We start from the raw sequence: 15717 nt of genomic DNA, 5'->3' as shown, positions 1-15717 counted from the left end.
TAAGTTCCATAAGATTTCACACACATTTGAACATTTTTTGAAATGCTTTGGGTCCAGAAAATGAATTCTTCCGTCAAACGCCAAAAAGTTTATACACCAAGTATATCTATAAAGTCAGCAAGATAATACGGATATTTCTTACAATATAGCTACTTTCTTAGAATATAGCTACATTTTTGATAAAACTTATTACGTACTGAAAAGGTCATCAGATATGGACAGAAATTAATTGACTTGTAACTTGTGGCGTGTAAAAGAAATAATTGTGTGATTGATAGTCACACCTTGTCTCCTACTTGTGCTTTCATCTTCCTCAGCCATTTTCCATGACGCTCACAACAGTAGATCACGAACAGCAGACCGGCTTCGCAATTTCCTAGACGCTCTTTTCCAGACGGTGAACCATATCAATCTGTCCCTTGTGAAAGCTGATAATGTCAGTGGATTTCCCACTTCGATTCCTGTATCATAGAAGGATTCCTTATTCACCTCTGCTCCACTTATATACTTTCTTTACCACATTAACTGGTTGGAATTTAATTCCAGTGCCGGGCTACGGTCTAAATGTTGTTGGCCCAGTGTAAATGCACATATAAAAATCAAAACGAAAATGCAACAGTTTATATTTTAACGCCATAATCATCTTTTAATAATTTTGTAAGTTATATGTAATTGTTTTCTCTTTTTAAGTACAAGTGAAGTATTCTCAGCCAAATGTACTCAGGCACTGTGGCGAATGCAGAAGGCTTGGAGGCAAACGGATCAGCAGTTCGTCTGTTGACAAACGACTTGCAGGGGCCGTGCCTCGTCCGCAAAGACTTATCCGTGTGTTTAGCGGCCGGAAGTGCAGGTATCCAGCCGCGCATATACGAGGGCTCTTCGGAAAGTAAAGTCCGAATGGCCGTGAAATGTAAACCACTGAGAAAATTAAGAATGTTTTATTTGCAAATCAGCTACTACACCTTCCAGCTGCTTCTCTACATAGTCGCTGCTCCAATTTAGACATTTGTTATAGCATTGTACCAACCTTTCAGTACCCTTGTCATAGAAGGTATCTGCCAATTCTCTGCACTCGTCCACAACTCGTTGTCTGTACCAAAATGTTCTCTTCATAGCCTGCAGTTCATGTCAGCAGAGAGGAAACTCAGGGAAAACCAATTACCGGCTTCACTGTGGGCCATCAAACACTTCCCATCTAAAATGCTGCTGGAGCATCTTCATTCCCTCTGCAGAATGCAGCTGAGTGTTTTCATGGAGCAGGAAATGCATGACACTTATGTTATGTGGGTTGCATGGCATAAGGTGAAATATCTCGCCAGGCTCTCATGTCTGGCTGTAAACACTATTTTTATGCATCTTTACGTGCTCATTGTGCACTCAGAACTGAAAAGAGCAACGTGACATGATCGATAGATGTACTAGAGGCACTGCCCAACATATATGTGAAAAGCTTAATTTTACTTTCAGTATGGTTTCCATTTCGCGCCCGATCGCGCCTTACTTACCGAATAGCCCTGGTACTACAACATGTCGTATCCTCTTTTGCATATTTTAATCCATCTGTCTGAAGAGTGTGGCCTTTTGTACTGCTGAGAGCCCTACCCCCCCCCCCCTCTTCCCCTCCCCTGTCATATAGTGCTAGGGGATGAAACGCTCACCACAGCATAAAGCACAAGTCTGGGGGATCTGCAAAGTGTCTTCCTAAGAAAGTCAATGGTGGAAGATGGACACGCCATGCCACATAGTCTGCGCAGTTCAGCATCAGACATCCTAAAACAGAACATCGTACTTCTTTAAGCCTATACAAGGCTTGTCCAGCGTTCCTGTTGCGAAGAAACTGTGGTAGTAGCTGTTGTGTGCAACACTGTATGCATGCTGCTCTAATTTGTAGTCTATGTTGCTGTTGCTTCGAGTAGGGTAACGAACTTATTCATAATGGGTAAAGAGTATCGTTTGTTTCTTGATGGTTATAGAAATACTTAGGACTAATTATAATTTTTTGCCAGAAAATTTGTGAAATTGTAATTGTGTGTTTATTCAGTCAGAATTCTGCTCACCTAAAACGTTCCTTAAAAGTAGTTGAACTGATGTAACCGAATTTTTCAAAATTTCCACTGATTAGAATTGTAATTTTGGTATCTAAAGTAATTTTAACCAGTAATGCTATATTTAAGCATGAAATGGTTTCCCTCATTCCTTTTGTGTTGTCTCAGCCTCATTTTCTTGCTTTTAGATTATCGTTGTGGTTTTGAATACATTCATGAAAGAAATTTCTATAGTTTCAGTCAGTGAGATAACTGAAAGTAGTATGCAACTGAATGCTGCTGCGAGGTAATGTACTTTTATTGGACAGGTTGCCGTACTTTCATAAACTTTATTTTTTTTTCACCTTATGTTGAATCCAAAGAGAAAAATGTTCGATCATTATGTAATATATTTCACAATTTACGCTTGTTATGCAAGTGTTTTCATTTACGTTATGTACAATAGTAATTGATAAACCAACTGGTATTCTGATAATTTGGTCCTGTAGACTGACGACTGCATTATTTGCGGTTTAATCTAATATTTTTTGTTTCATACAAATTTTTCGTATACTTCTTTACGCCCTGTTGCGTTTTCATTTTTTTTTTTTTTTTTTTTTTTTTTTTGGCGTGGAGATGGTTGTCATTTTGTTTCACATTTCGGAAAAAGTTGTCATATTCTACAGTCAATTTGATGCTCGCTTGTACGCCGTATAGCATATAACACATCATAAAAATATCGCATGGTTTCCTGTCTTCATGTAGAAGTTAAACATATGACCTTGGGTATGTTTGACATAACTACAATCGAAAGCTCACAAAGAGGCAGAAACCAGACGAAAAGTATACCAGTTCTATTTATAATCTAAAGCGAAGCTTACAAGCAACGCATTAATTTCTCGCCAGATCTTTTTCATGAACTGATACATAATATACATAGTATGGGGTGGGCCATGAGTCAGTTGTGACTAGCGATCCTTAGACTTTGTTTTCCATAGAGTACTGGCAGTCAGTTGTGAAAATGACTAGTGTCTAGCACCCATAAGTCAACTGACACTAGCAGTCTGGGGTTACGTTTCTGTTGTTACCAGAGAAACATTTAAAAGGAAGTTTGTTTTTATCTGAAAGCATTAACAGAAATTTAGCTACAGAACAGCATGTGTTCATTTTACAAACATGGTGAAAATCGACCATAATTACAGTGATATTTGTGAGTTGCTTCTGGAACATTTTCCAAATATCCATCCTCCAACTCGACAAAGCATTCGCAAAATCAAGTTAAGATTTGAAGAGAGGGGGTCAGTAATGTATCTTCCTCTTTCAGGTAGGCGAGAGTAACTATAGAAGAGAAACGTAATGTTATCACACAATGTTTTGTGCAATATCATTCACTAAATCTTAAATAAAAGCGTCAAAGTACTATGGAAGAACAAGAAGAGGCTTACGAAACGTTCAGAAAAAGCTGAAATTGAAACCATAAAGGCCTACTTTACTTCAATGCCTAAGTGAAGATGTCCAGATAGGCGTATGGAATTCTGCGACTTGTACACAGTCCGACAAGAAGCCGACCCTAAGGTTTACAAAAGCATTCTGTAGAGCGACAAAGTGACTTTTAAGAGCGAATGGCAGAGTGAACAAACAAAACCTTCTCTGTATGTCCATCTTCATACAGATGGTTGTGAGAATTCGGCTGTTAGGTAAAATGTGAAATTAAAACACCTTTCAACCGTCTAAACTTCAAAATTGTTATTTTATTGAGCAACAAGTTTCGGTGATGTATTACATCTCCTTCAAACCCGCTGACCGACATGTAAGAGGATTCCCAGCTTTGTTCCAATTAAAGCGGGAACCAATGAATGATATCCATAGATTCTTGAGAAAGCGATCACTTCAATCGTCACCTGCCAAAAGTCGGCAGGCACTAGAGGGAGTCGTAGAAGGTAAAAATTGTAGAGATAAACAGAGAGTAAAATACATACAACAGTTACTGGAGGACATAGGTTGCAAGTGTACTCTGATGATATAAAGGTTAGCATAGGCGAGGAGTTCATGGTGGGCCTTATAAAACCATTCATGAGGCTAATGACTCAAAAAAAGTAAATTATGCTAATTACTTAAGTAGATATGTTTCCAGAAGTGGAAAATAGTCCCCTTTTTGTATATCTGTAGCCGTTTAAGGAAAAGTTGTTATGGCTACAAGACGATACTTTTTTAACTGAAAACACTGATGAATCGATTGGCAATGCATTACTATGGTTTCCATGATACCCAGACGCCACACACATCGATTTTCAGTCTGATTTACACTAACATATGAGGGTAATTCCATCCAGAATCTTGACGTTGAGCATTTTCAGGAACGAATCCAAACAGAATTTGAAAACCTACAGTCCTGGGAGATTTGAAATCTGTGTTGTTTGATTAGAACAGCACGTTTTTTGGGTTTATTGTGCTCTACATATATTTCTGTGTTTTTAGTAAATTTCTATTTTTTTAATTAGTATTATTGCATCAAACGCATTTCTGACAACTTATGTATGACACAACGTTTATGTTACAAAAATCGATATTTCATAAAAAAAGATTTCACTTCAATAAGCTGAATTATAAGAAAGTAATTATTTGCTTTACATTAATTTAACTGAAGAAATGTGGAAACATACTGTTACTAGTGACCCACCCTGCCTTTGCACAAGTATCGATAAATGTCTTTGCCTGGACGACATGGCTGGCAGAGCTTTCATAATTTGTATAATCAAACTTCCTTTGTGAATCAGACTACCTATTAGTGAAAAACATATCTAAATCTCTACAGTACTTCTCAAGATTAACCTTCAAATGACATTCAGAGATTTGAACGTGATTCAAAGTAGAAAACGGTGGTTATGGTTTCTCGTCCTGCCTTTATAATGCCCTCGAGTGGCGTGTGGATGGGGAAGTGCGACATTGAAAAGCACATTAATAAAATGGCAAAGTGTACATCTAAACTCCCCCAACTCCCCCTACGGCAATATCCTCAGTGCCAATAACGCACTTTTCTTGGACACTTTAGTAATGTCCCTGTACAGAGACACCCATTCACAGATTCCTAGGCACTTGAAGAATATGCAGCCCTTTCGACACCACTCAGAATTTGCATGTGGCCAGCAGGAGGTAAGGCAACTGCATAGCGCCACTCAGCTTAGAATTGTTGAAGGGGCTTTGTAGTCGATGAATAGATGTCCCTGTATAGGGATATTTTTAAAGTGACCAACAAAACCATGCACACGAAAAAGGAGAGATGAAAAGGCATAAACACTCTTTGCTGCTGTTGATCAAGTTCACAATTTGTTTAGCAGACTAACAACTGCTGCCACGCTAGAAGAGTTGAATCGTCTAGAGAGTGTCATCAGTACCGAATGTTGTCAAGACCGTCGTCCTGTGGCACATCGCTCTCCAAACTGTAGTTTTCGACAGCAAAATGTGTGAAAATGAAAACCCGAATGGAATGGATGGTTCATTCAATCGTTTGTGACATTTTCTGATCCATTTTCGCGTAGATTCTGAGCAGCGGTTTGTCCGAAATGTTTTCCTCGGCCACCTATAAGAAAACTGCGTGTTTTCAACACTGGACGTCGCGGCTATGATCTCCATGGCAGATGCGTCAAAAGAAATGGCGAGATGCGGTTACGGGGAGGTTTGGCGACCTTCCCGTGATGTGGCACGTTCACAGTGGCGTGGGGTAGGATTGTGGTGAAATTTAGTGACATCATTAACCAGTTTACACCTAATATCAGCTTTGGAATTCTGGATTTCGTTATTCTTTTGTGTGTGCCGACACATTGCTGTTTGAAGCATCGCCGAGTACGAGCGTGACGTCGCAGGGAGGCACACTTTTGGACCGTTACAGAAAAGAACTGTAGGCACATTCGAGCGAAGTCTCTAGGTTACGCATCACAATAGCAGAAAATGATAAAGTTGGAAAAAGTGACACTTCACGAGTGCTGTTCAATAACGAATGATCGTAACCTTTTATGGTCATAATTTCTCGCACTAACATTTAATCTTATGATATTCTGTTAGCAACAAACACGTCGTAGTAGTTTCATTGTTGTGACTCCTGGTTCCAGCCTGTGAGAGGCAGGCAAGGTCGGACAAGTTCAGTATCGCCTGCTGCTGCAGTGGAGGTAACACGCGAGGAACAATACGCGGCTTTGAAATTCTGATTTCGTCTCAACAAATCTTCAGCTGTGGCCTATACAATGTTACAGGAGGCCTATGGAGAGAGTGTTCGTCCCTACAGTGCAGCTCGAAGGTGGTTTAAAATGTTTAAAGAGGGGAAACAATCAGTTTCAAAGGAAGGAGGACCCGGTGCTCCAGTTACTACTCTTACGGAAGAAAACATCAACACTGCTGCGGTCATTGTGAGAGAGGATCGACGAATTACCTTAAGATCACTTTCCGAAATACTGAACATTTCATTGGGTGACTCCAACATGTTGTTGACAGAAAAGTTACACATGACACGTGTTTCTGAACGATTGGTTCCTGAACAAAAGAACATTTCCGTGCAGGTCTGTATGCAGTTAAAGCTGATGTTAGAGGAAGGTCCGGAGTTTCTTTCAAATGCAATCGCTGCTGATGAAACTTGGCTACATCGTTATGATCATGAGAGCAAACAGCACAGCTCAGTGTGGAAATCTCCTTCATCACTAACCCCCAAACAAGCAAAAGTAGTTGCTTCTGCAGGAAAAGTTATGGTCATCTCATTCTTTGATACTCATGGAATGGTTTATCAGAATGTTGTACCTGCTTGCACATCAGTAACTGGACTATACAACAGGGATGTCCTGAAAACATTGCAAGTTCATATCCAGCGCAAAAGACCACATTTCCGTAAAGCAGGCTGGATGCTGCACCACGACAATGCTCCGCCGCATATTGCTAATGTTCTTGCTGAATATCCTGCAAAAATCAACATGAAGTGCATCCCTCACCCTCCATATAGACGGGATTTATCCCCATGTGACTTTTTTCTATTTTTAACATGTATTTGAAGACTGGCAGAAACGCTGGGACAATCTCAGGGGAGATTACTTTGAGAAGGACCATCAAAATTTTGAGTAAAGGTATGTTATCAGAAAAAAATTATGATCATCCCTTATTTCACAGCCCTCGTAATTTGTTGTGCAGTTTAGCACTGTAAACTATGACCTCTTTAAGAGCGGACAGTAATTGCAGCCTATGCAGTTTCGAAAGGTGGGTGTCGGGAATGAATTAGATGATGTGTGGCAATTGTACGAGGGTTTCCCAGAATCTAATGCACCGCATTTTTTTTTCTCAGCCGAAAACAATGCTACGAATACGAAACGTTACGTGTGTATTATTTGAAGTCTCCTGAGTAAGCGCACCAATTTTCCGTCACTTCCGACTGATAACGTAACTGCAGGACAGTTTCAAAATGGCATCTGTAGGTGATGTACGTTACAAGCAACGTCCTGTCATTGAATTTCTCACTGCAGAGAAAGAAACTTTGCGGAATGTTCACAAACGCTTGTGCAGAGGAGTCTATGGCGCATCTGCTGTCGACAGAAGTATATTTAGTCCCTGGGCACGGAGGGTGAGGTCATCAGGAGGCGGTTCGGCGGAGCTCCACCATTTGCAGCGCTCGGGGAGACCATCCACCGGTGTCACATCTAACACGTTGCAGCTAGCTGATGTTTTCATTCTTGAGGACGGACGCATTACGACTCGGCAGTTTGTGCTGCATCTGTCAATCAGCAAAAAGTTTGGATGCAATCATCAGCCCTCTTGGACCTACAAAAGTGTGTGAAAGGTGGGTCCCATGGTGTCTAACAGTGGATCGCAAATCGCCCAGAAAAAAACATTTGTATTGATTTGTTGCACGTTTTAAAGCTGAGGGGAAGGCATTCTTGTCCGGGATTAAGAGAGGTGATGAAACCTGTGTTCACCATTTTGAGCCCGAAACAAAACGACAGTCGATGGGATGGCTCCATTTCCGCTCCCCACAGAAGAAAAAATTCGAGGCAACTTCTTCCGCCAGTAAGGTCTTGATCATCATATTCTGGGACTGTGAAGGTATGATTCTCACTGATGTGATTCCAAGAGGTGGTACCATTAATTCAGAAGCGTATGTCAACACAGTAACAAAACTTAAGACGCGCTTCCGGCGACTTCGGTATCACAACAACACCGGAGATGTTTTGCTGCAACACGATAACGCTCGGCCCCACACAAGTCTGAGGACTGCTGAACACATCGCAAAACAGGTTTGGACAGTGTTACACCATCCACCCTACAGCCCTGACCTAGTCCCCTCGAACGTCCACTTGTTTGGGTCATTGAAGGATGCCATTCGTGGAAAACATTTTGAGGACTTTGAGTAGGTGATTCACACAGTGAAGCACTGGCTCCGCCCCCAGGGCAAGGATTGGTACCGACAGGGCATGCAAGCTGGAGGAAGCTTGCGCGCTGGAGGAAGGCCATAAAACGGGATGGGGATTACGTGGAAAAAGAAGGCGTGTACATAAAACACCATTCTTTCGCTTGTGTAATTCTCATTGTGTCAATAAAGAATTGTTAAAGAAAAAAAATTCAATGTATTACTTTCTGGGAACCCTTGTATGTTAAAGAGTATATGACGATACCATGGAGCTTTCACTTAATAATGCTCTATACAGGCTGTGTTTACTAAGGTAGACCAGCTCAAATTCAACCAGATCGAGTGCAGAAATACATCAAGCGTTGGTTTCCGCTAAAGTGGCGAATTTCCTGACTATGTAAGTGAGTTTTTAACGTTGGAAGCCAGTGAGCTCTTCTGAACGACTCAGACTGCTACTAATGTTTCTCTACTGATGACACAATACTCCGCGCCTCCTTTCGTACTTGCTTGTTCGTCTCTGATAAAATCTAGCAATGTACTCCGCACTACATAGAGTGTCCGGGTATATTAGATCAGATAGTGTATTTACTCGTTCCGGATATATTTGTGGTGGCCATTATTAGAAGTATCCCCTGTACAAGTGTATATGAACACCGCTGAATGTTTTAGGAGAACACAACCGTGGTACGTCAAAGGCGCCAGCTAGAGCGATAGTAAAATGCTCCTCGGCAGAGTTTTGAAACATGCCATGTTTTGGGAATGGAGGGGCGGACTGCCTTACCAGGAGCAGGAGCAGCAGCAGCACCAGCAGAAGCAGCACGGCTTTCGCTGCTGCGGCTGCCCCGCCGCCGCCGTCGCCACCTGCTTGGCGCCGCCAGAGTTGGAGTTGGGAGGCTGAGGTTGGGCCTGCGTCGAGGCGCCCCCACCGCCCCCGCCGCCGCTGCCACCCCCCGCCGTGCCACCGCCGCCGCCTCCGCCGCTTCCTCCACCGCCCGCGCCTCCACCACTTCCACCGCCGCCGCCACCACCGCCGTCGCCGCCCCCAGAGCCGGCCCCAGAAGCGGGGTTGGACGACGTGCTGCCCCCGCGCAGGCGGCAACCAGAGCCGGAGTTGGGCCGCTCTCCCGGCTCAGTCGCGTTCGACATCTGCAAACACTGACGCACAGAACACACAGTCAGTCACCTGCTGCCTGTATCACTGATATTTATGTGCACAAGAAACACAGGGTAACTCAAAATTATGTTAACATTGAAATGGACATTACACTACTGGCCATTAAAATTGTTACATCAAGAAGAAATGCAGATGATAATCGGGTATTCATTGGACAGATATATTATACTAGAACTGACATGTGATTACATTTTCACGCAGTTTGGGTGTGTAGATCATGAGAAATCAGTACCCAGAACAACCACCTCTGGCCGTAATAACGGCCTTGATACGCCTGGGCATTGCGTCAAACAGAGCTTGGATGGCGTGTACAGGTACAGCTGCCCACGCAGCTTCAACACGATACCACAGTTCATCAAGAAAAGTGACTGGCTTATTGTGACGAGCCAGTTGCTCGGCCACCATTGACCAGACGTTTTCAATTGGTGAGAGATCTGGAGAATGTGTTGGCCAGGACAGCAGTCGAACATTTTCTGTATCCAGAAAGGCCCGTACAGGACCTGCAACCGCGATGTCGACAAACAGGGATGCGACGATCATGATGCTGTAAACAGAACCTGGATTCATCCGAAAAAATGACATTTTGCCATTCGTGCACCCAGGTTTGTCGTTGAGTACACCATCGAAGGCGCTCCTGTCTGTGATGCAGCGTCAAAGGTAACCGCAGCCATGGTCTCCGAGCTGATAGTCCATGCTGCTGCAAACGTCGTCGAACTGCTCGTGCCGATGGTTGTTGTCTTGCAAACGTCCCCATCTGTTGACGCAGGGATCGAAACGTGGCTGCACGATCCGTTACAGCCATGCGGATAAGATGCCGGTCATCTCGATTGCTAGTGATACGAGGCCGTTGGGATCCAGCACGGCGTTCCCTATTACCCTCCTGAACCCACCGATTCCATATTCTGGAAACAGTCATTGGATCTCGACCAACGCGAGCAACAATGTCGCGATACGATAAACCGCAATCGGGATACGCTACAATCCGACCATTATTAAAGTCGGAAACGTGATGGTACGCATTTCTCCTCCTTACACGAGGCATCACAACAACGTTTCACTAGGCAATGTCGGTCAACTGCTGTTTGTGTATGAGAAATCGGTTGGAAACTTTCCTCATGTCAGCACGTTGTAGGTGTCGCCACCGGCATCAACCTTGTGTGAATGCACTGAAAAGCTAATCATTTGCATATCACAGCATCTTCTTCTGTTGGTTAAATTTCGCGTCTGTAGCACGTCATCTTCGTGGTGTGCCAATTTTAATGGCCAGTAGTGAACTAAAATGTATTATAACATATGCTGTATTTTATTTTTAGTCGTAGGAGAGCTAATTACTGTAAAGCCTTCAATCTCTTCTACTTTCAGTTCACATAATGGCTGCATGTTTGACACTGAAGAAAAGAAGATTTGTGGCAAGCCTAACGGAAGTGTGTGGTTTGCCGACTCTTGTCCGTGAAAAGTTTCGACAGTGATTTGATTTGTACGTGAGCCGCCAAGCCGTTTAACTATGTATCGCATCTACATGAAGTTTGTGGATACTGGATCGGTAGTTGACATCTATCGAGGCAGTGAAGGACGTCCAAGACCAGGAAGATGTGAACAAAACTTCACTGTTGTACATGAAGCTGTGTTGCAGAATTCTTCGAAATGAAGCATACGATGCAACTTGGAAACAGAAATTCCTCAAAAAACGGTTGGCGCATCTTGAACCACGGCCTTGGGATGAGTCTATACCAAATCCAAGTAGCCCAAGGTTTAACATTGGCGCTGAAACGTAAGTGGGTGGATTGCTGTCTGATTTTAGCTGAAATGACGAATATCCGGCAAGATATCCTGAATGACGTTCAGCGATGAAGCTACTTTTCACGCAAGTGGATTTCTGAACCGATATGACACTATTTTTTGGCCCACCGAAAACCCACGAGTCATTCTGGACCGTGAATGTGACTCCCTCAAGGTGAACGTTCGGAGCGTTGTGCCCGATACTAGAGTAATTGGGTCCTACTTTTTTGATATACGAACATTAACTTCTGACGTCTACTTACAGATGATGCAGCAGTACAGACTTCTGACGTCTACTTACAGATGTTGCAGCAGTACACAACCGATGACCTACCACTAGAAATTCACAGTGCAGGTTATTTCCAACAAGACGGCGCTCCACCGCACTGGACCCGTAGTGTTAGAGAATGTCGCGATGCGACGTTTCCAGGTCGGTGGACTGATCGTAATGGACCATTGTGCTAGCCTCCACAGTATCCAGACTTAACACCATGTGCTTTCTGATTATGGGGCATGATAAAGGAGGGCGTTTTCAGTAGGAAAGTCGTGACATCGGTGACCTAGAGGAGCATATACGGGATGTGATATCATCCATTCCCAGTGAAGTGTGTGTACGGCTTTAAATGCTGTTGTTAATAGTTGGTTTTTTAGGTGTTGAACGTGGTGGCTAACAGGATGAGTTCACAGATATTTAGCACTTGTGGAACATCATTTAACACATTCTATGTATTCCGTTTATAGGTATATGTAAAGATAATTAATTGTTTCTGTCATTTGAGAGTTAACACAATTTTGACTAACCCTGTATTTTAAAGTTTTCATCTTCTTAAATTACAGTAACTTTAACAAATTCTCGTCTGTTCTATAGTGGGCGTAACGAAATTCGTTGGATCGTAGTTGTCTCGCTTCTTTATAATTTCAAATGTTAGTAAAACGCCTAAAAATGTTAGACATCCATATTTTTAGCCTGTAATATGATGGAGTGTTTTCCAAAAGAAGAGTCTTGCCAGAGTTACGAGGAAAACTAAGGAAAAAAGCAAAAAAGAAATGCTAAAAGAAATCTTCAAGAAAAGAATTTTTTACTTCAAACCGAGGAAAAAGACAGAAGTGTTAACATATTCGCATTGAAAAGATTTATGAACACTCTCAAAGCCTATACATGGATGCGATACATATTTTATCGAGAAAGCATAAAAAATTAAGAGGTAAAAAGTACAATACCATAAGAGTTGTAAAACTGTTTCACGAGTGTAAAGATAAATGTAGTTGCTGAAGAATTTGCATTCTGTTTGACATCGTATAATCCTTCCAGCTAGAAGTTTGTGAGGAAAATTATGAAATTAATGTTGGTAACATCTGAGACATCATTATTGTACCGTATCACCAATGAACGCGGCAGTGCCACGAGGAATTGCAACTTCTCACGGCTCGCCTAAAGAGGGCTGTGGATGTTCTCTACCTCACGAAAAGATTACATTTGCCGCTGTTATAGACACACTATAACTGCACTCATCACTCAAAACACCAGTACGAAAGTATCATAAAATTACTTTACCTGTAGCCCATCATATCCCTTAGAGAAGTCCTGATAATTGACAGTCCTATTGTTGTCTGTATGCAGTAAATGCATAGCCAGCAAAAATTTAGCTCTCGAGGCGATAATATCCCTTCGTTCCTTAAGAAATATGCTTACGTCAGTAGATTTTCTGAAATCGAAACCAATGTTTTATAGAGGGAAAAGAACCGACGTATCCGAGCCCTTTTACTCAATTTTGTGTTGCAGTCAATCAACATGTCTACTCGTCGTAAGATACCCTCCTCTATTACTGTATTCAAAGTCACGAACCAGTTCTTTGTCTCTTCTGAGTAAATCTACTTGACCGTTTATACGTCTTTCGTTGCGAATGAAAGACAGCACTCACACATGCAGCCTCTATAGACTAAAGGATGCCGCTAAAACTTTGCACTGGTCTCTCTAAGACTTCCGCTGTCAATTTTTGTGCACGAGTAAAATTAATGTTCTGTCTAGCTTCTTTTCCATGCGGGAGTTTCTTAAAAAAACTTTAAGAAATTTGTTATTAGTTAGTTATTACATAATTAGTTTTCTGATGTCTTGTCGGTTCCGCCATACATCAAGATGATGTCGGGTGTCAGCTATGCTAAACGCAAAGCGTTGCTCTTCAGTGTAACTCATAACTATCTGGAAAGCGGAACGAGTTTACGAACAAAGCGAACCCAATCACACGGAAGAAAGAAATTGCGACAAGCGATCGACTAAAGGGCGAGGAGTGAACCAGAGTGAGATGTGAGGAGCTTACACAAGCAGCGTCAGCTGCCTATTTTCGTGACGGCCACTTTAGTACAAGGTAGAATGCAACAGAGCAATCTTTCAGAATTGACACCTTGGTAAAAAATGAACGTAACCACACCCGTTATAACACTTTCTGACGCGTTACAGAAATTATTTATCCGTGCATCTGAATCCGAAAAACGTACCCGATCTCCAGTGCTCGCAGAGTGTGCTGAGGAGAATTTCATGACTGGCTGGAACGAGCTATTTTCCAGCATCGTTTCTTGCTTTCGGATACTATGTAACATTTGTCCACTAATTAACAAGAGGAGGTGGAATGTCTGCACTGGAAACAAGTGAGCTGGTGGGTTTTTTCATTTTATGACAGTGAACTATGTTATCAGACTGTGAAACATTCATTTGAAACAGAACGATGTTTCAATCAGAATCAGCGAGTAGTTTAATACATTGAAACATTTGTTCTTCTCTAAGCTGAGTTTGAAGCCACTACAGTCTCTTAGTCTTATGCTGGCTTTTAGAGAAAGCTGATTCGCGAAGTACAACGAAACAAGCAGTACACTCTCAGATTTAACAATGAAAATGTGGAGACCTGAGCTATGACACTTCATCACAGTACAATCATTAGCTTATCAAATTTTCATGTCGAAAAGTAGCGCATGCTGCTAATAGAAGAGTTCTTATTAATAGCTATAAAGAATTATGAATGTGCTGGGAAGACAGGTAATGGAGTGATCGTCCAACTGTGTGACGTTATAGCCGTTCAAGTAGTGCGTAAAGGACTCGAAATCTGATGGAATTACACAGAGCACAAATGTGCAGACGTCTCCAATGACGTATTTATTGGAATGCTAGCTTACGGAAGAATCAGTATTTCGAGACAGCAAATCGTGATTGCTGCCAGTGTCTATCTAAATTAGCCACTGAAGACATTACATTTGCAGTCTTCAACAATGTTCAAAATGGATGAGTATATATGTTAAAAGCTTTGTAGTGATCGTTGTTTATGTTATTCAGATAGAAGTTCACTTTTCGTATGCCCAGATTAGTTGACTATTACATGCTGATCATTTATTAATAGACTGAGGTGACAAAAGCCATGGGACATCGAGCTGGACATTCTTTTGCGCGGTGTAGTGCAGCAGTTTGACGTGGCATAGATTCTACAAGTCGTTGGAAGTCCCCTACAAAAATATTGAGCGAAAGTGTTGGCGGTGCAGGATTTTGTGCAAGAACTGAGCTCTCGATTATGCCCCATAAATGTTCGATAAGTTTCATTTCGGGCTGTCAGGATGATCACATGGTTCGCTCGAATTGCCCAGAAAGTTATTCGAATAAGTTGCTAACAATTGTGGCCTGGTGACATGGTGCACTGTCATCCATAAAAACACCACCATTTTTTGGCTGCAAATGGTCTCCACGAAGGTTAACATAATCATTTCCAGTAAATGATCCGTTCAGTTGGACCAGAGGAGGCAGTCCATGGCATGCGAACGCAGTCCATGTCATTATGACCGCCCACCAGCTTGCACAGTGTCTTGTTGACAATTTGGATTCATGGATTCGTGAGGTCTGCGCCATACTCGAACCCTACCATTAGCTCTTAACAACTGAATTCGTGACTCACCTGACCAGGCCAAGGTTTTTCAGTAACTAGGGTCCAACTCATATGGTCGCGACACGAGGAGAAGATTCGGAGGCTATGTCGTGCTGTAAGCAAGGGCACTGCCGTTGATCGTCCCCTGCCATAGCCCATTAACGTCAAATTCCGTTGCATTGTCCTAACAGATACGTTCGTTGTACGTCGTACGTCGTACATCTGTGGTGAGAGATAACACCTGAATCTCTTCATACTGTGGACCGCGGAATGTTGAATTCCCTGACGATTTCCGAAATCGAATGTGCCATGTGTCTAGCTCCAATTACCATTCCGCGTTCAAAGTCTGTTAATACACGTCGTGTGGCCATAATCACGTCGGAAAACTGTTTACATGATTCACATGAGTACAAAGGACAGCTCCACCAATGCACTGCCCTTTTATATCTTGTG

At 42.3% G+C, this 15717-nt stretch overlaps 1 protein-coding gene across 1 annotated transcript in view; it reads right to left on the bottom strand.

The window, feature by feature from the left end:
• The window catches only part of LOC126484384 (regulator of G-protein signaling 17), an 882604-nt gene that overhangs the window by 499998 nt on the left and 366889 nt on the right, over positions 1-15717 (bottom strand). Inside the window, exon 2 of the mRNA XM_050107876.1 lies at positions 9188-9561. Coding sequence (XP_049963833.1) covers positions 9188-9561 — 374 coding nt within the window. The remainder of the gene's footprint in view (positions 1-9187; positions 9562-15717) is intronic.

This window comes from Schistocerca serialis, chromosome 6 (genome assembly GCF_023864345.2).
Source record: "Schistocerca serialis cubense isolate TAMUIC-IGC-003099 chromosome 6, iqSchSeri2.2, whole genome shotgun sequence".
NCBI lineage: Eukaryota > Metazoa > Arthropoda > Insecta > Orthoptera > Acrididae > Schistocerca > Schistocerca serialis.
Note: the sequence above shows the minus strand (reverse complement) of the source record. Positions and strands in the feature narration are given on the sequence as shown.